The sequence below is a fragment of the Phacochoerus africanus genome, chromosome 2, assembly GCF_016906955.1.
Source record: "Phacochoerus africanus isolate WHEZ1 chromosome 2, ROS_Pafr_v1, whole genome shotgun sequence".
Taxonomy (NCBI): domain Eukaryota; kingdom Metazoa; phylum Chordata; class Mammalia; order Artiodactyla; family Suidae; genus Phacochoerus; species Phacochoerus africanus.
This window is the reverse complement of record NC_062545.1, coordinates 131838073-131862411: the sequence shown is the minus strand read 5'-3', so window position 1 is coordinate 131862411 and position 24339 is coordinate 131838073. Positions and strand designations below refer to the sequence as shown.

The following is a 24339-nucleotide window of genomic DNA, read 5'->3' as shown; positions in this document are numbered from 1 at the left end:
ATTTTAGTCTAAAAGAGTCATCCAGTCCAAGGTAAAGAAGTAGGAGAAAGAGGGAAAGAGTTAGGGTCATGCAGGAAAGGTATGGTGTTAAGGTGAGGGCAACCTTGAGCTCAGAGTCCACAGCCTGCCATCCCTTCTCCTTGAAGTCTGGCTGCCCAGTTCATTACTGAAAAGTGCTCAGGCTCTGGTGAACAAGTTCCTACTAACCAAAGACAGAGAGGATTATTTATAAGATCGACCAACAACTTGGAGTTCCCGCTACAGTGCTACAGGATCAGTGCCGCAGCTGTGGTGCAGGTACAACTGGGGCTAGGATCTGATCCTTGGCTTGGGAATTCCATATGCTTGGGGGTGGACAAAAAGGAAAAAAAAAAAAAAAAAAAGACTGACCAACAACTTACTATGAAAAGTATGTTTTCCAAGAGTATTTGGGAGTTCCTGTCCTGGTGCGGCAGAAACAAATCTGAGTAGTACCCATGAGGAGGCAGGTTTGATCTCTGGCCTCGCTCAGTTGGTTAAGGATCCACCATTGCCCTGAGCTGTGGTATATGTTGCAGATGCAGCTCAAATCTGGCATTGCCACAGCTGTGGCGGAGGCTCCAATTTGACCCCTAGCCTGGGAACTTCCATGTGCTGAGGGTGGGGCCCTAAAGAAAAAAAAGAATACTTGTGTGTCAGTGACAGAGTATACCCTCTACCTAGGAGGAACACCCTTTCTGGATTGGGGGTGGGGGTGCTTGGAGAATAGCGGCTTCAGAGCAGCTGGATTTGGGCTCCCAGGAAAGTACAACCAAGGTAATGGACAGGGCATGCTAGCTGCTCAAGTCCCCCCTCTTCTGCTGCACTGGAGACATATTAGAAAATTCTCCCTTCCCTATCCCCATCTAGCTACAGTGTTTCTACCTTCCCAACACATCTTTTTCTTTTCTTCTTCTTTTATTTTTTTGGTGTTTTTTTTTTGTTGTTTATTTGTTTTTGCTTTTTAGGGCCACAGGTGTATCATATGGAAGTTCCATGCTAAGGGTCGAATTGAAGATACAATTGCCAGTCTATGCCACAGCCTCAGCAATGTTGGATACTTAACCCACTGATCGAGGCCAGGATCAAACCAGCATCCTCATGGATACTAGTTGGGTTTGTTACCACTGAGCCACAATGGGAACTCATTGCCCCATCCTGACCACCTTTATAATCTTGCCCCTCCATCAATTTTACACTAAAATTGTTTCCAGTGTGCTGATCCCTGATTGCTTTGAGTAAACAGTCTGTAGGTGCTTGTTTACCAGACCAGGGAAAGGCACCGAATCTCTCATGGCAGTTAAGAGCACCACTCTGGAGTCATACTGGTTCCAACTGTGTAACCTTGGGAAACTCTCTGTGCCTCCGTTTCTGGATGGACACAGATGTATCCTCCAGGACACAGAGATACTTCCTCCAGACCTTTAGCTTTCAGACACTTCAACATCTGGCTAAGCTGCAGAAAGACCCCCTGCCCAAGGTCATAGCCTTCCCATATAATGAATGATGGAGGCAGAGCAATAAAGGTCTGGCCATTTCAGCCCAATGTGATACATCCTGACTGTCTCTTTTGGCTTTAGAGTGCCCATGTGATCAGTTCACATGATTGTTAGTTACGTACTACCATTCAATTTCATCCCCTTTTCCTCCCTTCTATGGCTGTCAATCCCAGGAACACTCTCTAATAAACATTCTGTACACTAAACTGGACCTCAAAATCCATTTTTTGGAGAATCCAACCTGCAACAGTTGGTGCTAGAAAAGCTCTGAAAAAGCAGGCAAAAAAATGATGTTCAGAAGCTGGGTTACTCACCATATAGCTGGAAATGAAGATCTGGTGGTCCAATTGTTGAACATTTCATCCTTGATGAATAGGGATAGTATGCTGGTAGAAGGGAATGTACTAGCTCATGGGATGTATCAAGCATTTAAAAAATAGGGAGGGGAGTTCCGGTCAGTGGTTAACGAATCCGACTAGGAATCATAAGGTTTCGGGTTCAATCCCTGGCCTCGCTCAGTGGGTTAAGGATCTGGCCTTGCCGTGAGCTGTGGTGTAGGTCACAGACGTGGCTCGGATCTTGTGTTGCTGTGGCTTTGGCTTAGGCCAGGGCTACAGCTCTGATTAGACTACTAGCCTGACAACCTCCATATGCCATGTGGTACGGCCCTAGAAAGACAAAAAGACAATATATAAATAAATAAAAACTATCCAAATTGGAAGGGAAGAGTTGTAAAATTGTCATTACATGCAGATGACATGATACTATATATATAGAAAACCCTAAAGACTCATACAAAACTAGAATTCAGCTAGTAGTTAATAAATGAATTCAGCAAAGTAGCAGTATACAAGATTAACATAATGAAATCTGTTGCATTTCTTTACACTAACAATGAGATATCAGAAAGGGAAAGTAAAAAAAAAAAGTCCCCCCCCCCCTTTTTTGCCGCACCTGCAGCATGAGGAAGTTCCCAGGCCAGGGATCAAATCTGAGCCACAGCTGTGATCTACACCACAGCTATGGCAACACTGGATCCTTAACCCACTGTGCCTGGGCCAGGGATCGAAGCTGCACCTCTGTAGTGACTCAAGCCACCATAGTTGGATCTTTAACCCACTGTACCACACAATGGGAATTCCAATCCCATTTTTTTTTTTTTTTTTCTTTCTAGGGCCTCACCCAAGGCATATGGAAGTTCCCAGGCTACAGGTGGAATCAGAGCTATGGCTACTGGCCTATATCACATCCACAACAGTGCAGGATCTGAGCCCTGTCTGTGACCTACACCTCAGCCCACAGCAACAACGGATCTTTAACCCACCAAGCAAGGCCAGGGATCAAACCTACATCCTCATGGATACTAGTGGGGGTTCGTTACCACGAACCCACAGCAGGAACTCCCTCTAATCTCTTTTTTTATCTGTTCATTTTTGGTCACACCTGTGGTATACAGAAGTTCCTGGGCTAAGGATCGAACTCATGCCATAATTGCAGCCTGTGCTACAGCTGTAGCAATGATTAATCCTTTAACCTACTATGCTGGGCCAGAGATCAAACCTTGCAAAGACACTGCCAATCCTATGGCACTACAGCAGGAATAAATTAGGAGTTTGGGATTGATACAAACTACTATATATAACATAGCTACACAAAAAGGTCTTACTATATAGCAAGATATGCTGTAGGAATATCTTGCTATATAGGAAAAGAATATGAAAAATATGTGTGTATTTTACTGAATCACTTTGCTGTTTACCTGAAACTAACACAACATTGTAAATCAACTATACTTCAAAAAATATTGGGGGGGGGGGCAGAATAATTATAAGTATAGTAGAATTAGGTTCTGTTACTGAAAGCTAAGTGTGAAAGCCAGAGGGCCTCCTCAACAGCACAGGACGAGGAATTCAACACCTGCTGCTGTGGAGGGCAGGATAATCATCAGAATAGTTTAAGCTCCAATAAGGTAAAACTCCCAAGCAATGCAAGTCAGCTAAGGGCCCTAGCTGGGAAATAATGGAATTATGACACATGGAATGGGGATATCTGATGGATGCTCTGAAGATCTTGAATTTCCAGGTTCTGTTTTTTCACTTTTTTTAAGGCTGTGAGTGTGGCATATGGAATTTCCCAGGCTAGGGGTCCAATCAGAACTGCAGTTGCCAGCCTATCCCACAGCCATAGCAACAATGGATACTTGACCCACTGAGTGAGGCCAGGGATTTAATCCACATCCTCATGGATCCTAGTTGGGTTCATTAATCGCTGAACCACCACAGGAACTCCAAGATACAGAATTTATCATTCTGTCAAGGACCCCAGGAAATGGTACAAATTTGTTACTGGAATGACTCTTAGAAGTACAGAAAACTTTACAGCCTACATGAGGTAAAAAATGCCAGAATTGCCAAAACGGATGGTATAGGAAGAGATTTAAAAACTCAGAGAAGTGAGCATGAAATGGATGCACCATATAATGTCATAAATCCCACAGAATGATTATGTTCCATGGGAAGACTCAGAGGATACTGCATTTACCAAGACCATAGGAATGTGATGGTAAGAAGTGTACCAGCATCACTAAAGTTCACTGCTGGCCAGGACTGACAGTAGGAGAGGATGTTAGAAAACTAGGCTCACTATCAACAAAAGGGTGACAGGGTCTTGAAACAAAAGGCCAGGTGGCAGCACTTAACCGCCAGAAGCCAGGTAGATGCCACATAATGAGTGGAAAGGTCAGAGTATCAGTCAAGTAGGCATGGCCTTCAGAGAATTATGGAGATGGTTAACAGCATCCCCAAGGCAAAATAGGCAGCCAACCAGGGTACTTCTCAATTTTCTATCAGAAGAAATTAATGTTGGGTAATCAGGGAACCAAGGGCATTTGCCCCAATGGAAAATGACCATCCTTTGCTCACCTTCAGATATTGGCCAGTTTACAGATCTGAACTCATCAGGAGAACCCTGCAACCTCATGGCAAATATACACAGTAATGATTTCCCTGGTTCTCCTCTCAATGTTCACGTACATACATGTATTACTTTTTTTTTTTTTTCCTTTTTAGGGCTGTACCTGCAGCATATGGTAGTTCCCAGGCTAGGCACAGAATTGGAGCTACAGCTGCTGGCCTATGCCACAGCCACAGTAAAGCCAGATCCAAGCCACATCTGCGACTTATGCCACAGCTTGTGGCAACATTAGGTCCTTAGCCCACTGAGCAAGGCCAGGGATCAAACCCACAACCTCATGGATCCTAGTAGGGCTCGTAACCTTCAGAGCCACATGGGAATGCCCCTTGTATCACTATTTTCAAATATATTTTTAGATATAGTTGTAAAGAAGTTTATTTAAAATTGTTAATGAATACATAGTAATTTTTGTGGCATATAAAGAACAGAAATTTCTCATAATTTTGGAGGCTGGAAGTCTAACATCTGGCACTGCCGTGAGCTGTGGTGTAGGTTACAGATGCAGCTTGGATCTGGCGTTGCTGTGGCTGTGGCGTAGGCCGGCGGCTACAGCTCCGATTACACCCCTAGCCTGGGAACCTCCACATGTGGCGGGTGCAGCCCTAAAAGGATAAAAAGACCAAAAAAAAAAAAAGTATTCTGGAGTTCCCATTGTGGCTCAGAAGGTTAAGAACCCAACATAGTGTTTGTGATGATGCAGGTTCCATCTCTGGCCTCGTTCAGTGGATTAAGGATCTGGCATTGCTCCAAGCTGCAGCTTGGGTCCAGCATTACTGTAGCTGTGCTGTAGACCGGAAGCTGCAGCTCCAATTCAACCCCTAGTCTTCGAACCTCCATAGGGCAGATGCATCCCTAAAAAAAGCAAAAAAAAAAATTTTTTTAATTTTAAAATAACAAAAGCTGAAAATCAATTATTTCACCCAAATAAAGAACCTATTTCTTTCTTTTTTTTTTTTTAAGGCCACACCTACGGCATATGGAAGTTCCCAGTTAAGGATCAAATCGAAGCTGTAGCTGCCAGCCTATACCACAGCCATAGCAACTTGAGATCCATGGCCTCTTCCACCTATACCATAGCTCATGGCAAGGCTGGCTCCTTAAACCAGTGAGACCAGGGATTGAATGTGCATCCTTGTGGATATTAATCGGATTTGTTTCTGCTATGCCACAATGGGAACTCCCAAGAAGCTATCTTTCTTAATTGCAGTTAAGGGTCACTGATTATATAGTGGCTTTTTGGGGCAGGTGTTTTTTTGTTTTTGTTTTTGTTTTTTTTTTGCTTTTTAGGGCCATACATATGGAAGTTCCCAGGCTAGGGCTCAAATCAGAGCTGTAGCTGCTGGCTTATGCCACAGCCACAGCAATTCGTAATCCAAGCCATGTCTCCCACCTACACCACAACTCATGGCAACACCCAATCCACTGATCATGGCCAGGGGTCAAACCTGCATCCTCATGGATACCAGTCAGATTTGTTTCCACTGTGCCACAATGGGAACTCCTATAGTATGGCTTTCTTTTATTATGATTTTTTAAGGAGGGTACTCAGAGAAGGGCATCAGTCTTCAGGGTAGCTAGAAATAGGGGCAGTGTCCTGGTCATTTTGGGTCATCGTGGCCATGGGCTCAGTTTCAAGGATATGTTGGGGAAGAGAAATATAGGGGACTCCTCTTAGGAAAAATCTTTTGGAGTAAAGAGGTAGTTGGGCCTTATTTAGGTTATTTGTTCTACCTTAATCCTGAAACCTTTTCAAGCTAGTTGGCAGCAGACTGGACATAGAGGTATGTGTTTAGCTCCAGGGATTTCTCTTTCTACAATACATCTTCTTTTATTATTATATTAAGGTATGCACATTTGTGATATAAAGTTGCTAGATGAAATAAAATTTAGACAGTAAAGGAGAAAAGAATAAGAAAATAAGCAAGAACTCATCAGCCTGCTGGTGCCAAGAAATGCCCAAGGAAGACTGAGGTCTCAGCACTACCAGAATAAAGAATTAATGAGGGGAGTTCCCGTTGTGGCTCAGTGGTTAACGAATCCGACTAGGAACCATGAGGTTGCAGGTTTGATCCCTGGCCTTGCTCAGTGGGTTAAGGATCTGACGTTGCCGTGAGCTGTGGTGTAGGCCAGCAGCTATAGCTCCGATTAGACCCCTAGCCTGGGAACCTCCATATGCCGTGGGAGCAGCCCTAGAAAGGCAAAAAGACAAAAAAAAAAAAAAAGAATTAATGGGGAGTTCCCATTGTGGCTCAGCGGTAACAAACCCGACTAGTATCTGGGAGGATGCAGGTTTGATCCCTGGCCTTGCTCAGTGGGTTAAGGATCCCTCATTGCTGTACCTGTTGTGTAGGCCCTGGGCTACAGCTCTGATTACACCCCTAGCCTGGGAACTTCCATAAGCCACACTTGCAGCCCTAAAAAGAAAAAAAAAAAAAAGAATTAATGTACTCCAAGAACTTTTTAAGAACAGTTTCAAATCATTGTTTATGCTCCCTACCTTATATTACAGATCCCACAAAGAAATTACTTCTGAAGTTGTCCTTTTTATCAGCTGACCTCAACAAGCATAAAACTGAACACTAGTCTCCCAAAACTCCTCTCCACTTAAGTTCCTTATTTCCATGAAGGCCCATTCACCACCAGCTTCCTAAGTCAGAACCAAAGCATCATTTGTATTTGGTACCTCACCTTTTCCCTCTCTCAACTAACTAATCTTCAAGTCCTAATAATTCTACCTTCTAAATGATCCAGGATCCATCCACGCCTATTTCCACTAGTTCAGGGCACCATCCTCTGTTACCAAAATGACATCAACAGCCAAAGTGGTTTCCCTGCCTTAGTCTCCTTCCCTCTTAATCAATTCACCGCACTGCAGCCAGAGTAATCCTTTTAAAACACAAATCTGAGAATACAGTTCTTCAGTTTAGAGTCTTTTAAAACCAAAGTTCAAACTTTCTATTATAGTTTATTAGGGTCTGAATGATTTGGCTGTTCGTCCCTCCGCAGCCTCATCCCCACACATCATACCCTCTGTTCGGCCATAATGAACTTTCAGTTTCCTGACCCAACTTTTTCTGTTATCGCTGGGCCGTTGATCGAGCGGTTCTCTGCGTGGAACACCCCTCCCTCTCTCTTCTTTTGGGTAAATCAGATGCATCCTCCAGGTCCGAGTTCAGCTGCTACTTGCACAGCCCAGGTAGGCAGGCTTCATCCCAAAACAGGTGCCTTCAGCGTGGTCCAGCTGATTTGTGCCTTCCAGACGGGCGGCCCTGACGTTGTCCTCAACAGGCCATCAGGGTTGGACAGTTGAAAGGCTCTTTAAAGTGAACTCAGATGTCTGCAGCTCTAGTCCACGACAGGTAGGCAGCGCATGAAGTTCATCCCCACAGCAGACACACCCAAAGCTTTCAGCTGCCCGCGCGGGATATGGGACCGCCCGTAACCTAGTCTGCTACCCCCGCCTCTCACGCTGCGTCGGGGGCGGGGCGGGGCGGGGCACTGGGCGCCGGCGAACGGCGTGCGACGAGCGAGGGGCGGGGCCGGGGCGGAGCGGAGCGCGCATGCGCGGTCGCCTTTGTGTGGGTCGAGCAGCAGCAGCGGCGGCGGCGGCGGCGGCGGCAGTGGCAGTGGCGGTCCCACTGGCAGGCGGGCAAGAGGGGAGTCCAGGCGGCGTCCGGCGTGGGAGCCGGGGGACCACGATGGTAAAGAAGCGGAAAGGCCGCGTCGTGATCGACTCAGACACGGAGGACAGCGGCAGCGACGAGAACCTGGATCAGGTGAGGGCAGGCCGCGGAGGCGCGGGCCAGCCGAGCGGGAGGGCTGAGTCCTGGCCACCCTAGTCAGGAGCCGGTCGGGCCCCGGGCCTCCTGTCTGGAATGCCTGGCCCGCCCCGTGCCCTGATCGCCACTGCCTCCTCTTTCTGCCCTCCTCGCAGTGCCCAGGGCCTTTGGAGTCTGGCTGGGGCCTGGAGACGGAGCCCCGAGGACTTGGCGCCTTGGGCGGGGAGGCGGGGCAGGGACCAGACTGGTGGGCCTCGGGCTCGGGAGAGTGGAGGGGTCCTTGATCTGCCAGATCCAGATCGGGGCGACAGGCTGCAAGCAATCCAGGAACGGAGAGATAGGAAGTATCACCCGCCAACCCGCTAGGCAAGGAGGTTTTCGAGGAGGTGCAAGGGTGATCGTGGGGCGGTGGGGGGAGGGAGGCCGAGAATGTGCGGGCGCTGGAAGATGAAGTTTTTCAGACAAGGGTCTGAACCGAGAGGAGGGACACTCGTACTGTTCCGGGGAACCTCTCCCGTGCTTCGCGAGGAAGACTTAGCTGTGAGCACGAATCTGTTTAGCAGCTAGGGTCGTTTGTGGTTGAGAAGGGTCCCCGTTGAGATGTCAGACCGAAGAGAGCTCTTGGGAGGAGGAAAGAGGGCAGAAGTGGAGAAATATCTAGGGCGGCACGGAGGGACTGTGGCTAGGCCTCTTGGCCCTTTTCATGTAGCATCGCAGAATTCTTTCTACTTGAAAGATGTTCAGGAACCATTGAAAGTAACTTTTGGTCTGTCTTGGGACTGCTTGAAATGTTTACTCTAGAAAATATTATAGGGATGAAGTTGTCCTTTGTAGCAATGCTCTAGTGATACCAGGAAATACAAAGAGGGTTCCCCCCCATATTGTGTGAAGAGACAATGTAAAGAAAGACTTATGCAAGAGGGAGTAGTTTTATAAGTTGAGTAGAGAGAGTACTCCAGTTAGAGTCTGAAATTCTTGAGTTCTAGGCTGGACAGTGTTGTTTACTGGGTATGTATCTTTGGCCATAACTGTAAAGTCTAGATAAAACATCATCCCTGTATATCTGATTGGGTTATTTGAAGGATTAAGTGTTTGTAAGAGTTAATGTTAGTTCAAGCACTTCTGAACTAAAGCTTTTTTATAAATGGCTTCTTGGGAAGTCCTTTGTATTAGGCCAGAGGTATCAGGCTAAAATATTAGGTCATGAAAGGGGAGGACTTTAAGAAAGGGGCTGGAGATGTGTTGAAGAAAAGAGTGCTGTTTTGAAAATGGTAGTAGAGAGGTGGGAGGTGGGAAAATAGTGGGACCTGTGGAGAACTTTAAAAGAAATAGAAACCTTGTTATGGGATAGGAATTGAAAGTTAAGTTGAAAATATTTGTACCGAAAGGCTCCTGAAATTTACAAAAATAGAAAAAAAGTCACTCTTGACTGTAAAAATTTGATTGATAATTTTAGACTTACACTTAAGAGGATTGGAACTTAAAAAAAACAAAACAAAACACCTATTTCCTAATCTAGAAATACAGATATTTCTGATAATAACATCAGCTACCATTTACGTAGGGCCTGGAGTGAACAGCTTACCTCAATTAAGTGATTTATTTACATTGTCAAGTTTTCAAATTATGGTGAAGTTGGTACATGTTTCCCTGGTTTTAGATATGAGAATGGAAGTTGAAAATGTAACTTATCCAGATTTACACAACTTGTTAGTGGAATTTGAACCCAAATCTGTAGATTCTTTCCACCTACCAACTTAATCTGTTTCTCATATTGCAAAATGAAAATGATGTTTCTTAGCCATCTTCTCTAGTGCTAGAATTTGTGTTTGTAAAGTACATTGAATAGCAGAAATTGATACATCAGTTAAATAGATTATTTGGGGGGCTTCCTTGGTAAAGCACTCTTAAGACATATACTCTGAAGTTGAGCGAACTAAGCTGTAAATTATCCTGTTTTTGGTGATTTTCCACAGAATTTTAACAAATGACATGAGTTGAAAATTTCCTTTTGTAGTAGTGGGATTTTACCTGATTGACAAAAAGCTTTGCCAAAGTGCGAACTGGAGGAGATTGCAACTTTAAAACCAACTTTATCTATTTGTGAAAAGACATTAGCATAAAATTTGTAAGTAATACCTAATGCATTTTAACAGCAATTTCAACTTCCTCCTCTTTAACTACTCATTGACATTCTGTTATCAGATTGGAACAGGATCAAAATTCCCTTTTCTGCACATCCTAACAGAGGCATCAGTATATTCTATTTGTTCAGCACTCTGCCAGTCTCTCAGAGAAATCAAGAAGAAACATCTATGCTCTTCAGAAGTTTTGCCAGAGATCTTTAGCAGATGTTCAAAGTCAACCTGTTTTTGGGGTTTTTAGGAATCCTCAGAACAAAATTAATGCATTCTGGGCCTTCATCAAGATGCCTTGGACTGCTCCATCTAGTAGTTCTGGGCTTTTGTTGGGGGTATAACATTGTATTTGCTGTCTAGTGTATGGTCCTTGTGGAAAAAAACAAACTATGACAAATCTCTGAGTGTTTATGGTGAGAGTGGAGTACAGTGGTAAGGAGATCTTTTGTTTTTCAGATGGGAATCTAAGCCATTATGTCAGAAATAGTACCTTCAAGTTAGTCCTTACTGAAGGTGAGGGAGATGGGCCTTCTACACTGGTTTTTCCTGGAGGTAGGAGGAGAAATGTGTCAGAAACTGCTGGAGTTACTTGTTTAAGGTGTACTTTGCAGAGACTCCCATCCCAGAACCTACTGAATCAGACCCCCCAGGGTACTGTCTGCATTTTTACAGCCCAGGTGCTTAAATTTGTGTTAGACATTGAGACCACTGTCTGTATGCAAGTTTTAATCTTTTTGGTAAGATGCTCCAAGTAGTTTGGGAGAGAAATATCTTCACATATAACCGAAGGACCTTAACATTTTTCAGGTAGCAAAACCTGCTTGTTTTTCTAAATCTCTGAAGCTGTTTGAATTGTTGGGATTTTTTTTTTTTTTTAGGCCTGTTTTTTTTTCCTTTCTTCTTAGTGGGAAGAGGTATGTAGTAACTGAAGTTGTTTAAAATGTGTTTTAACTTTCAAGGTTTTTAAAAACTCAGACCTTTGAGAATTTGAAGGATTTATTTTAATGTGTGACCTAATAATGACCTTATTTTTTTCCGTTGGCCACACCCTTTCTTCAACATTTTAGAATTGCAAATCATGAAGATACTTGCATTTAGCGCCTCTTGGAAAAACAACAACAACAATTTGAGCCAAATCTAGGCTTTTTTTTTAACGCCATTATGTACCTCTATGGAGATAATATGTGTCATTCTTTATGGAATAATGTTTATGCAATAGGTCCTATAAAATGTAAAGCATCCCTGATAATAAAGGAATCAGAGTTGTCTATTCATTTTAGTACAAGTCAGTATTTATAAAAACTTTACTCTGGGAAATCCCGCTGTGATATGTGAGTTAAGGATCCCTTGTTGTCTATGTGGCGGCACAGGTTTGATCCCTGGCGTGGCACAGTGGATTAAGGATCTGACATTGCTGCAGCTGTGACATAGGTTGCAGCGGTGGCTCAGATTCAATCCCTGGCCTGGGAACTTCATATGCTGCAGGTATAGCCATTTAAAACAAAACAAAACACTTTACTCTGTCTTTTTCAAAGGAAAAAAAAAAAAAAAAAAAGCTGTATGCATACTAGAATGCTTTATTTCATAATTTCCATTCTTATTTAAAATAGTGACTTGTTATCCTTTCCTGTTTTTCTCTGCTCATTCTCCTTGAAGTAGCCATAAGTAACCTTTTGCTTTTTAAAAAGAAATAGACCTGTAAGTATTTTCTAGGAATTATTTGTCTGCATTTTTATTGTGAAAAAATTTTAAATATCAAAAAGATTAACATTAGCACTCATATTTCCACCATTTAGAATCAACAGTTGTAAATGTGTGTATATGTATACACACTTTTTTTTGATGAACGATTTGAAAATAAGTTAAAGATTTTGTGCTACTCCACTCATAACTGTTGGCAGCACACATCTCCTGATAAGAACATTCTCTTTTTTAAAAAACTAAAAAAAAAATTTTTTTTTTGGTCTTTTTTTTTTGCTATTTCTTGGGCCACTCCCACGGCATATGGAGGTTCCCAGGCTAGGGGTCCAATCGGAGCTGTAGCCACGGGCCTGCGCCACAGCCACAGCAACACGGGATCCGAGCCGCGTCTGCAACCTACACCACAGGTCACGGCAACGCCAGATTGTTAACCCACTGAGCAAGGGCAGGGATCTAACCCGCAACCTCATGGTTCCTAGTCGGATTCGTTAACCACTGCGCCACGGCGGGAACTCCTAAAAAAATTTTTTTTAATTAATTTTTTTTTTTTGGCTGCACCAGTGGCATGTAGAAGTTCTCAGGCTAGGGATCAAATCCACACCACAGCTGTAACCAGAGCCACAGCAGAGATAACACTGGATCCTTAACCTACTGCTCCACAAGGGAACTTCCAAGGACATTCTCTTATGTAATCACAATTCCATGATCACACTTAAGAAAATTGACAGTAAAAATATGGAACCCTTCATGAATTTACAAGTTATCCTTGTGCAGGAGCCATGTTAATCTTCTATTGTTCCTACTTTAGTATGTGTGCTGCTGAAGCAAGCACTCTAGGAATTATTTTTAGATATTATATGTTAAAAACACCATTGTTATAAAGTATCCTTCCATAATAAACCTTCCCCAGAAAAGTTGGGAAATTTAAAAGTTGTGTTTCTCATTAAGATAGTCTTTTTACATTAGTCAGAGCAGAGTTTGAAGTATAGGATGAATTTGTGAGATGTGTCAATGTTAACTTGCGAAGTTTTATTTTGTGTCATAATGTTGCATCTAGCCTGATGTAACTTATCTGCCGATTTCACTTGATTCTTCTTTAGAAATGGTTCTTTGGGGAAGACTGAATCCCTTGGGAGCTTTAACAGAGAGGCTTTTAGGAAAAATTCAAAGCCTATCTTTCGACATTGGTTCTCTTGGTGTCTTTATTTGCTCCCTTCCTAGACCTTAAGTTCCCCAAGGGCAAAGTTGTTGTTTTTTTGTTTTTTTTTTTAATCTTTCAACAAATGTTTCAGTGCTAGGCAATAGGGCTATTGAGGGAGCAAAATGGAAGCAGTGTCTACCTTCAAAGTGGGGGGAGGGAGGAGCAGAGGCTGGCATTGCTTAGAGTCATTTCATTACACTTGCATTACAGGCTCTGAAGAAGAGCAAGGATTCTGTGAGAGCTTGACCAGGGTGTCCCTATGCTAGCCTGATGGAAGTGACATTTAAATGAGACCTGGAATATGGGTCAGAACAAAGCGATTAGGAGACTGAAGAGTAGAGGGACGTGTGAGAGTTCATGGTTGAGGGACTAACATGTACAAAAGTGTTGAGGCAGGAAAGGACCTAGCACCTTCATGGCTCAGGTCGCTGCTGTGGTGCAGGTTGATTCCTGGCTGGGGAACTTCTACATGCCCTGGGTGCAGCCAAAAAATATCAAATTTTAAAAAAATTGAATCAAATAAAAACATCATATATCAGATCTAGTAAAGATAAGTATTGCTTAATAAAACCTGTGTTTCACATATATACGTGTGTGTATACACACTGGGTCACTAGGTATAATTTATCTTACTGTGAGCTGTGGTTAAAAAGTTTTAGGGGAGTTCCCATTGTGCCTCAGTGGGTTAATAAGAATCCAGCGTTGTATCCATCTTGTATCCATGAGGTTGTGGGTTTGATCCCTGACCTGGCTTAGTCGGTTAAGGATCCGGCATTGCCACAAGCTACGTACGGTATAGGTTGCAGATATGGCCTGGATCCCATGTTGCCATGGCTGTCGCATAGGCTGGCAGCTGCAGCTCTGATTTAGTCCTTATCCTGGGAACTTCCTTATGCTTGCGGGTGCGTTCCTAAAAAGAAAAAAAAATGTTTTAGGAGTTCTCTTGTGGCTCAGTGGCTCAGCCGGTTAAGGGTTTGTGTTGTCAGTACAACAGCACGGGTTGCTACTGTGGTGCACATTTGATCCCTGGCTTGGGAACTTCCACCTGCTGCAGGTGTGGCAAAAAAAAAAAAGGAAAAATAAAAAGAAGTTCCAGGTTGGCAATATAAAGACCGTGGACCTTATTCTGAGAGTAATGAGAAACCACTGAACGGTTTTAAGGTGGAAGAGGTGTTCGGATCTGTCCTTTGAAAAGTTTTCCAGACTTCCCTTCATGGCTCAGCAGTTAAGGAACCCAACTAGGATCCATGAGGGTGCCGGTTCCATCCCCGGCCTGCTCAGTGAGTTTAAGTATCCGGCGTGGCCATGAGCTGTGGTGTTGGTCGCAAAGGTGGCTCGGATCCCGCATTGCTGTGGTGTAGGCTGGCCACTGTGGCTCTGATTCGACCCCTAGCCTAGGAACTTCCATATGCTGTGGGTATAGCCCTAAAAAGCCAAAAAAAAAAAAAAAAAGGTTTCCCAGTTTGCTCTGTTGAGAGTAATCTGGAGAGAGGATACCAGTTAGGTAGCAGATAGAGGAGTCCAGGTCAGAGATGGTGGAGAGCATAACTTCCACTTGAATGGAAGCTCTAAGAGGGCAAGGCTGTTTGTTCAGTGTAGTGTCCCTATACTGGAACAGTGCCTGGCCTGCAGCATGCACCTTGCCAATATTTGTTGAACAATGCCATCCTTAAATTGATGTAGTGATAGAGATGGCAAAAGGTGGATTCAACTGGACACAATATTCAGGCTGTCAAACTGAGAGGACTTGATGACTGATTGGATGTTGGGGGTGAGGAAGAGGAAGTTCCGGCTTGAGACGGGGAACCCTGGAAGAAGATCAGGTTTGAAGTTGAAGAACATGTGTTCAGTCTTGGATAGGTAGAGATTAAAGTTATCAATGAGAGGGAGTTCCTGTTGTGGCTCAGTGGCTTAAGAATCTGACTAGTGGAGTTACCATCGTGGCTCAGTGGTTAATGAATGCGAATAGGAACCACAAGGTTGCTGGTTTGATCCCTGGCCTTGCTCAGTGGGTTAAGGATCTGGTGTTGCCATGAACTGTGGTGTAGGTTGCAGACGCGACTCAAATTTGGCTCTGGAGTAGGCTGGTGGCTATAGCTCTGATTAGACCCCTAGCCTGGGAACCTCCATATGCTACAGGTGTGGCCCTAAAAAGAAAAAGAAAAAAAAAAGTTAGCCATGAGATTTTCGAGTAGAGACATTGAGTGGGTGGTTGAAAATAATGCCTGCCTGACACTGAGTGGACAACTAATAAGTATTTGTGGAATAAGCAAATGCTGCTTGTCATATCATGATGGAAAGTTAGATTCTAACTTTTCTGACTATTGGTAGGATTACTTGGAGATAAAAGGACACTGTCAGCTTGGGAGTTCTTGCTTTAGCCAGTCTATTATAATACTGATATATCTTCTATAAGGCGTGGAAATGTGCATTAGTTAGAAAGTGTCTAAGTGGGAACTAAGTAGAATGGTAGAATTTTTAAAAATTTTTATCTGCTTTTTATTTCGAATGAGCGGAAAACTTAATTTCATCAGTTCTTTGACATTGTGGGCATTTATATAACTCAGTATTTTATCTGTAATTATAATTATTTTGCTGGGAATTGAATGGGGACGTTGCCACATTTAGTGCCAGTCATGTGAAATGTAAAGGAATGTTATACTGCCACTTTGGAATTACTAATTCAGAAGGGGTTTTGTGTGTATGTTCATTGTTTTGGTTTGTTTTCTTTTGTTTTTTAATTCTAAAAATAGTACCTGCTTGTTGAAACAGTACCAGCAAAACAGAAATACCCCCCTGTTCCACAAACACCTATGCATACAATGACTCTATTCCTCTCTCCTGAAAAGTAACCAGTGTTCACTGTTGGAATGATGTTCCATTCTCAGCAATTTTGATATGAAAGAAAGAATGGGAATTAATGTCTCAGATTTAAACCTCTATGAATTACTACCCTTTCCCCTGCATCTCTCAAGTCCTCCCACTCCTCTCTGTCCCTTTGGCTACTTAGCTTGTCCAGGTCATCATCCACTCTGATGACACTGCCCCGGATTCCTCCTGACTCCTCTGCACTTCCTCCCTGGCCCCTCTAGCCTGTTCCTCTCTCAGTCAGAGTGCTCTTTAAAAAACCCTCAGGGAAAGTTGGGGAGTTCCTTGGTGTCTCAGCGGGTTAAGGGTCCTGTGTTGTTACTGCTGTGGCAAGGGTTCCATCTCTGGCCCTGTAACTTCTGCATGTAGCTGGTGCAGCCAAATAATAAATAAACAAATTAATTAATTAATTAATAAAAGCCCTCGGGGATGGTTACACCCCTGCTTAAAACCTTTTGATAGCTCTCCACTGCCTTCAAATAAAATTCATTCTCCTGATCTCTCTTTATAAATCTGGGAATGATGTTTCTTCTTACCTCTAACCTACCACTTTGCATCCCGCCCACCACCACCCCCTTGCCTGTGAAGCTCCAGTCATACTGGTTTCCTTTCAGGTGTTTGGCTAAGCCAAGCTGTTGCTAATTTCAGGGCATCTATTCTATCTGAAGACCTCTGTCCAGAAGACTGCACCCTGTCTCCTCCCCCCAAGTTTCTAGTCTCGACCTAAACACCATTGCCTCAGAGAAGCCTCCCCTAATTACCCTTTCGCAGACAGGTTCCCCATTCCCTTGATTCACTTCCTTCTTAGCACTTATCACTAAATATAATTTTTTCTTTACCTGTTTCTTTTCAGTTTCCTTCATTTGGTTTTAAATTCCATGAAGTCAAGGACTGTGTATCTTTTCTGCATGACTATCTACCCAGAACTTAGTACATAGTAGGTGCTGGTAGCAGGGGAACTCTCTGTCTTAATTTTCCAGAATTCAGGACTTTCAGTGCTAAACCAGGACAGTCCTGAGCAAACCAAGATGTTTGGTCACCCCAGCTGCTAGTAATCACTTATATTAGTTGTATTTGTGGAATGAATAAGTGAAATACAGCTCAGCATACTAATTAGCTATATAAGCTTCTGAGGTTTATCCATTATCCATATGGGCTCTTATTCTCCTTTTCTGAGGCACAGTGTATCCAGTGATCATGGCACATTTGATTAAAGAGGAGAGATTTGGAAGTTCCTGTGTGGCACCTGTGGGACCCGGTGTTTTCAAAGCTGTGGCGCAGATTGCAACTGTGGCATGGGTTCAGTCCCTGGCCCTGGAGCAGCCACATGCCAAGGGTGTAGTCCGCCAAAAAAACAAACAACAAAAACAACAACAACAAACCGTGAGATTTAATTTCCTTTAAGTAAGGGGAAGCAAAGTTGCTTTATTACAGGTTGATCCAGATAGACATTGCAAAAGTAGGCTGTTTTGAATGAAAGGGTGGGGAAATAAATCCTAAGGTTTATGAGTCTTCATGTATTAATGGATTAGAATTGTAATTTTAACCAGACTAATACTATTTTAATAAATACTACCTTGCAATTAGACTTGCTTTATTTTAGGGTCTCAGTTTTGGCTGCCTAGTTTAAATATGACTTTTCAAGCAGTGTTAATGGCATCCTCCATACCTATAGTATGTTGGCATGGGCAGCATCACTCTCAGCAGATCTTCAGCTTAAATGTGATATACCATGCTGGCACCACACACTGCCATTCCATCCTAGTGGAAGGCCAAGATAAGTAGGGAAGGTTTTTATTAGATGAGGTGAAATACAGGGATGATGGTCAGAGAGAACCACTGGACACACAGAAATTCAGCTCACCCAGTGGGGCATAGTGAAATGGGCTGGCAGGAGAGAGCTGCAGATGGACCTACCCCTGTGCATCAATCAGATTTAGATTGGCTTTTTCGAGTACTGGTGTTGGATAAATCAACCCCTATTGGTAGCAAATCAGATGATCTCTTCACGTGTGCAGTGCTGGCAAGACCTTTCATTGCACCTTAGTATGTTCGGCTTTAATTATGAGCCTTCAATAAAATATAAAGGATTTAACTATGAAGAGTAGCCTTGCCATGAGTTCCCCCAGTAACTCCTGTACAATTCTCAGCTTGTGGAAAGGGTATATTTCACACTAAGAAGATATTTGCTTCCTCTATACTATTGTTAATATGGTATTTAATGTCTTAAAAGAAGCAGGACTGTGCCTACCAGAGGCAGTTGTTAAGTTCTTAATAATTTAGAGTGAAATCTCTTTAGCAGGAAGGCAATACTAACATCTTAACACTTTAGTTACAGTAACTTTTTTTGGGGGGAGGCCATTGCTTTTCCCTGGCCAGGGATGGAACTTGCACCACAAGTAGTAACAACATCTTTAACCAGCTGAGCCTCCAGGGAACTCTTAGTTACAGTAACTTTAAATGGATATCTACTGCTTAAAAATAGTGTTCCAGGAAAGGATTTGATTGCTAGCATATCCTAATCCCTGTTGTAATGAATAGGTATTAAAACAGAATTCTCCTGCATTTGTGAACCTCAGAGGGTCAGGAAAGACATTACTTACCAGATGTCTTTCTAATTATAATAAATTTGCATGAAAATAATGTGAAACCAAAGGTAATAGTAAAGGGCATACACAAGTTACCATATGACCCACAATACCACTCCTAGGTATTTACCCAAGTGAAATAAAAACTTAGGTTTATACAAAAACCTGTACATAAACATATAATCCCCCCAAGATGGAAACAATCCACATATTTTTCAACTAGTAGATAAGTAAACAAAGTGTGGTATATCCACACAATGGAATACTACTTAACGATAAAAAGAAACAAACTGCTGACACCTGTCCCAGCTTCATGGATGAGCTCAAATGTATTATGCTAAGTATAGAAACCAGACTCAAAAGACTACATACTCTATGATTCTATATATATGACTTTTTATCATAGGCAGGACTGTAAGGCTCATAAAACGGGTCTGCTTGGCAGCAGATGGAGGGAGGGATAAGAAGAGCACTAACTTCCTGAAAAGGCTTCAGATCATAAGAACGCTCTACTTTTTCATATCAAAATGTTAAGTACTATTGACAAGTGCAAATTAGAGGGGTATTTGGGGGGGTGATGAGACTGTCCTATATCTTGATTGTGGGAGTGGTTCAACTGTATATATTTGTGGAACTCATAAACTGTCCATAAGAGAGGATCAAATGTATTGTATGTAAGTTATACCTCAAGTTTTTAAAAGACTAAACACACAAATATTGCTGTTTTGCATTTGGTCATAGGAGTTATTTTGGTATGAAAAATTAGGAGTGTTTTTACCATGTGAAGCCTTTTCAGGAAGTTAGTATGCTAGCTCTCTCTAATGAAACGAGAAGAGTAACATTTCTCGATTGCTTATAAAGAAGAGATGGTGTCAGCTGTTAATCTGAGAAGGTCATTTTCTCATTCTGGCCAAAGAGGGTATAGTCCTAAAATAGAAAGAGACTAGAAGAAGAAAACAGCTATTTTACAGCAGCCTGTTTTTTAAAAAATTAGTCTTGGCACTTAACCTGTAATTGTATAGCACTGCCATCATCAAGAAATAATATTTCTAGTATTTATTAGTTGTATTTTTCTCTTTTCTTGGCACAAGGGGATAATATAAACTGTGGCTGAAATAGGAGCTAAATTTTATCTGCCTTGGTTTGAATCCTGGCTCTGTCATGTACTAGCTGTATAACCTTGGGTAAGTTACTTAACCTCTCCTGCTTCTTAGTTTCTTTATCTTTAAGCAGGAATGGTAATAGTACTCACCTTAAGGCTGTTGTGAAGATTAAATGTTAGATGCTTAGAAAAGTACCTGGCATCTAGTAAGTGTAGAATAGTTTTGGACTGGTATTGATATTAACATAGTGCCGGAATCATAGCAGGTATCCTTTTGTTGTGTTTTTGGGTGACTGGACTGAAATGGGGGGAAGTAACAGGAGAGGGGAACTGTGTGAGAGAGCAAATCCTGGTTGTAGCCATGACTTAGTAAATGCTATATCTCTTCCCCTTTAATCTCTCTTAAATCACCAGGACAAGGCAGAGGTGGTGAAATAGAAATATTTGGGTTGTCAAATTAGGATTCTAGCGGCCAGTGTTCCTACTGCTTAAGTCTGGATTAAGCACTAGAATTATATGTTTTTCCCCCTGGTTTAGGCATTCAAAATAAATGACTTCAGGAACTTGTAGGTTGTCAGCTTATTCAGAACAGCCCTACAAATGCCAATTTTACCAAGAATCATATAGTAGGAGGACACTCAGAGTATTAGCTATGCCAGTAAGAACAGCGAGGAGATTACCTTTGTAGACATGGTTCTTCTATCAGTTCCTGAGAATCAGATCTTCTCTAGCTTGTAGAGGAAATGGTGACAATTTGAGGGTAGCCTCCCGTTCAGTTTTCTAGTCACTTTCCCATTTCAAACATACATTTCCCACTAAGATGGAAGGGACAGATTTTGAAAACATTTCTTCAGCACTCAGGAGTATTGGCTGGCAGTCTATTCATGTGCTCAAATTTCCCCTGATGATGTCCTTCGATTGAAAGCACAAAGATAAGAGATCTAAGGAAGGTGGGCATTTCATTATTCTTGGATATGTTTTCTCTGTGAACAAAACTCACCTGGCTACCTTTACCCTCTCAGGAGCTCTTGTCCCTGGCAAAGCGGAAGCGAAGTGACTCTGAAGAGAAGGAGCCGCCTGTGAGTCAGCCTGCAGCCTCCTCAGACTCCGAAACGTCCAACAGCGATGATGAGGTGAGTGTGGAGGGCTAGGCCCCTGGGACTACTAGGTGTTTGAGGGTCCTCAGTCAGTGACCCCTGGACAGCTTCTTTTTCTTAAACTGAGACCTTCCTGCCTAAGATCTATGAGAACTTCTTGGGGAAAGGAAATTGCGTATGGAAAGCTTTCACATTGTGACGTTCTTTGTACTGCCGGTTACCTAGTGGGTGCCTCTGTTGGGCATTTAGGTGGCCATTTTTCGGTCTTTTCAGCCCTTTTGCTGAGAGGACACGACTTGTTAGACATCATCTCTTTTATTTTTCTTCATCTTTTTAATCCCACTTTTACATTAGAAGGAAATTCTGTCAGGAGTGCCATATTTTAGTGGGAAATACTTTAGCAGGACAAGAAGCTTTCTTTGAGTAGATTGAATCAACATCCCTCAAAGTAGTGGCATTCACCTTTACAGAGAAAAAAAATCCATCTATTCATTGCTCAAACCAAGATGACTTTCCCAAACTGCTCTCTACCGCCAAACAAGGCTCGAAAAGATCCAGTAATGGAAGAAAGAGGCTGGGGAAAGGTCTTGGGAGCTCTCTTACATGTTCCTTATTTGATTTAAAATAAAATACTGGAGTTCCTGTCGTGGCGCAGTGGTTAACGAATCCGACTAGGAACCATGAGGTTGTGGGTTTGGTCCCTGCACTTGCTTAGTGGGTTAACGATCTGGCGTTGCCGTGAGCTGTAGTGTAGGTTGCAGACGAGGCTCGGATCCTGTGTTGCTGTGGCTCTGGCATAGCTGGCGGCTACAGCTCCGATTCAACCCCTAGCCTGGGAACCTCTATATGCTGCGGGAGCGGCCCAAGAAATAGCAAAAAAAGACAAAAAAATAAAAATAAATAATAAAATAAAATAAAATACTTTTTTTTTCCCTTAGTAATTTCAACAGGAAGGCTGAATATCACCTTTCTGTTCTAATCTTTTACCCTGCTGTCTAGGAAAGTATTTCTGCCAGTATACTTAACAATGAAGTCCCACTAAAGTAAAAAAAGGTTTTTTATTATAATGAAATTTAATTAACACCTGGAAGAGTATTTACCAGTGCCCTGTATATGCAAATTAGAAATGATTGCAAATTAGTAATTTTCTCTTAATCTTTAATGATCTAACAGGCCTAAAATTGTTTTGACAGGAAGGGGTAGTGAATGGGTGAATTTTAATTCTTTTTGGTTGTTTATTTATTTATTTATTTATTTATTTATTTATTATTTATTTATTGTCTTTTTGCTATTTCTTGGGCCGCTCCTGGGGCATATGGAGGTTCCCAGGCTAGGGGTCTAAACAGAGCTGTAGCCGCCGGCCTACGCCAGAGCCACAGCAACACGGGATCCGAGCCGCGTCTGCAACCTACACCACAGCTCACGGCAACGCCGGATCGTTAACCCACTGAGCAAGGGCAGGGACCGAACCTGCAACCTCATGGTTCCCAGTCAGATTTGTTAACCACTGCGCCACGACAGGAACTCCTGTTTCATTTATTTTTAATGGAGAAACTATAATTCCTCTACAATTGATAAAGTAAGCTAATCTGTTAGAAAAGCAGGTTTTGTGAAATAATTTGCTTTGTTTTTCTTTTTTCTTTTTCTGTTTTTTTCTTTTTTTGTGCTGCCCCACAGCACATGGAGTTCCCAGGCCAAGGGTCAGATCTGAGCCATAGTTGCAACCTAAGCTGAAGCTTCGGCAACATCAGGTCTTTAACACACTGTGCCATGCCAAGGATTGAACCTGTGTCCTGGTGCTCCCAAGACACTGCCGATCCCGTTGTGCAACAGCAGGGACTCCTGTTTTTTCAATTTTTAAAAAAAATGCATTGATAGGCGTTCCCATCGTGGCTCAGTGGTTAACGAATCCGATTAGGAACCATGAGGTTGCAGGTTCGATCCCTGGCCTTGCACAGTGGGTTAGAGATCCGGTGTTGCCGTGAGCTGTGGTGTAGGTTGCAGATGCAGCTCGGATCCCAAGTTGCTGTGGCTGTGGTGTAGGCTGGCGGCTACAGCTTCGATTCAACCCCTAGCCCGGGAACCTCCATATGCCCCAGGAGCGGCCCTAGAAAAGGCAAAAAGACCAAAAAAAAAAAAAGAAAGAAAAAAAAATGCATTGATAATACAGGAAAATCTTGAAATAATTGCCTTTCCCACTGTCCCTGCATCAGCTACTTTCATTTTCCACATTTCAGAAGTCAGCTGCTGTGGTGGTCCCCCTCATAATATTGTCTTGAGTTTGAATCCGTGTTGTATTTAGAATACCTGTCACTTATTTACGGTCTTTGCTCTTCCTTAAGAGACAATCAGTAACTCTCCTTTGAAACATTTTCTTCTCTGTATTCCTATCATTAGATCCTAAGTGTGCAGTTACTGTAGGGATTCCCTTCATTTTTTTTAGCTGCTTCTGCCAGGAGGTCAGTGTATGTATCAATTCCACAGCATTAAAGGAGCCCAGGAGCTCCCATCGTGGCTCAGCGGTTAACGAACCCGACTAGTATCCAAGAGGACGCGGGTTTGATCCCTGGCCTTGCTCAGTGGGTTAAGGATCCGGTGTTGCCATGAACTGTGGTGTAGGTTGCGGATGCAGCTCGGATCCCAAGTTGCTGTGGCTGTGGTGTAGGCTGGCAGCTACAGCTTCAATTCGACCCCTAGCCTGGGAACCTCCATATGCCATGGGTGTGGCCCTAAAAAGACCAAAATAATAATAATAATAATAAATAAATAAAAATAAAGGAGCCCCAAACTTGCATTAGGGTAGGTCCAGCATCCGTAAAAATGATTACAGCTTAGGATTCCCTTTTGTCACTTGAAGCTGCTTAACCAAGTTTGAGAGTCCTCACCTCAGAATGCTACCAGCTGCTTATGTAGTTACTAGTGAAAAAGCTGCAGGCAATCTGCCCCCTGCCTAGTGGGGAAGGGGACTTTGAGTAACTTTGCTCCCACAAGGTTCTTAGCTCTTGCTGCTGTCTCCAGGTCCCACCCCCGAGGCCCACTGGCTTCTTACAGCTCTGTTCCTATCTCCTCCCCACCCTCCCGCTGTGAATAGCAGCCTTTATATATTGTGGCCACTCTGAAAGGTGCCTGTTTTTTGTTCTGCATTATCACTTTCTGGCCCAGGCTACTAGCTTAAGCACAGAGCACCTCAAAGTTAGGATGAATATTTCATTATTTTGGACAATTAAGAAAATCTTTTTTTAAAAAAAATACTACCCACCACTAAAGAACTCAGTGGTATTATTGTGAACTCAGATTTATGGCTTTCATAGAAATATTTTAGAGTGGGTAGGACACATCTGAGAGATCCTTAGAATATAAAGTTTGAGACAGAGG

The 24339-nt window shown here is 42.8% G+C and overlaps 1 protein-coding gene and 1 non-coding gene across 2 annotated transcripts in view; one reads left to right on the top strand and one right to left on the bottom strand.

The window, feature by feature from the left end:
- The first annotated feature begins 8048 nt into the window (after nt 1-8048).
- Nucleotides 8049-24339, top strand: part of RTF1 (RTF1 homolog, Paf1/RNA polymerase II complex component) — a 55893-nt gene continuing 39602 nt past the window's right edge. The window contains exons 1-2 of the mRNA XM_047766662.1: nt 8049-8266; nt 20890-21000. Coding sequence (XP_047622618.1) covers nt 8051-8266; nt 20890-21000 — 327 coding nt within the window. The 5' untranslated portion in view covers nt 8049-8050. The remainder of the gene's footprint in view (nt 8267-20889; nt 21001-24339) is intronic.
- On the bottom strand, nt 12838-12940 carry LOC125121672 (U6 spliceosomal RNA). Its single transcript, XR_007133553.1, has one exon. It is a non-coding gene; the product is annotated as a U6 spliceosomal RNA (small nuclear RNA).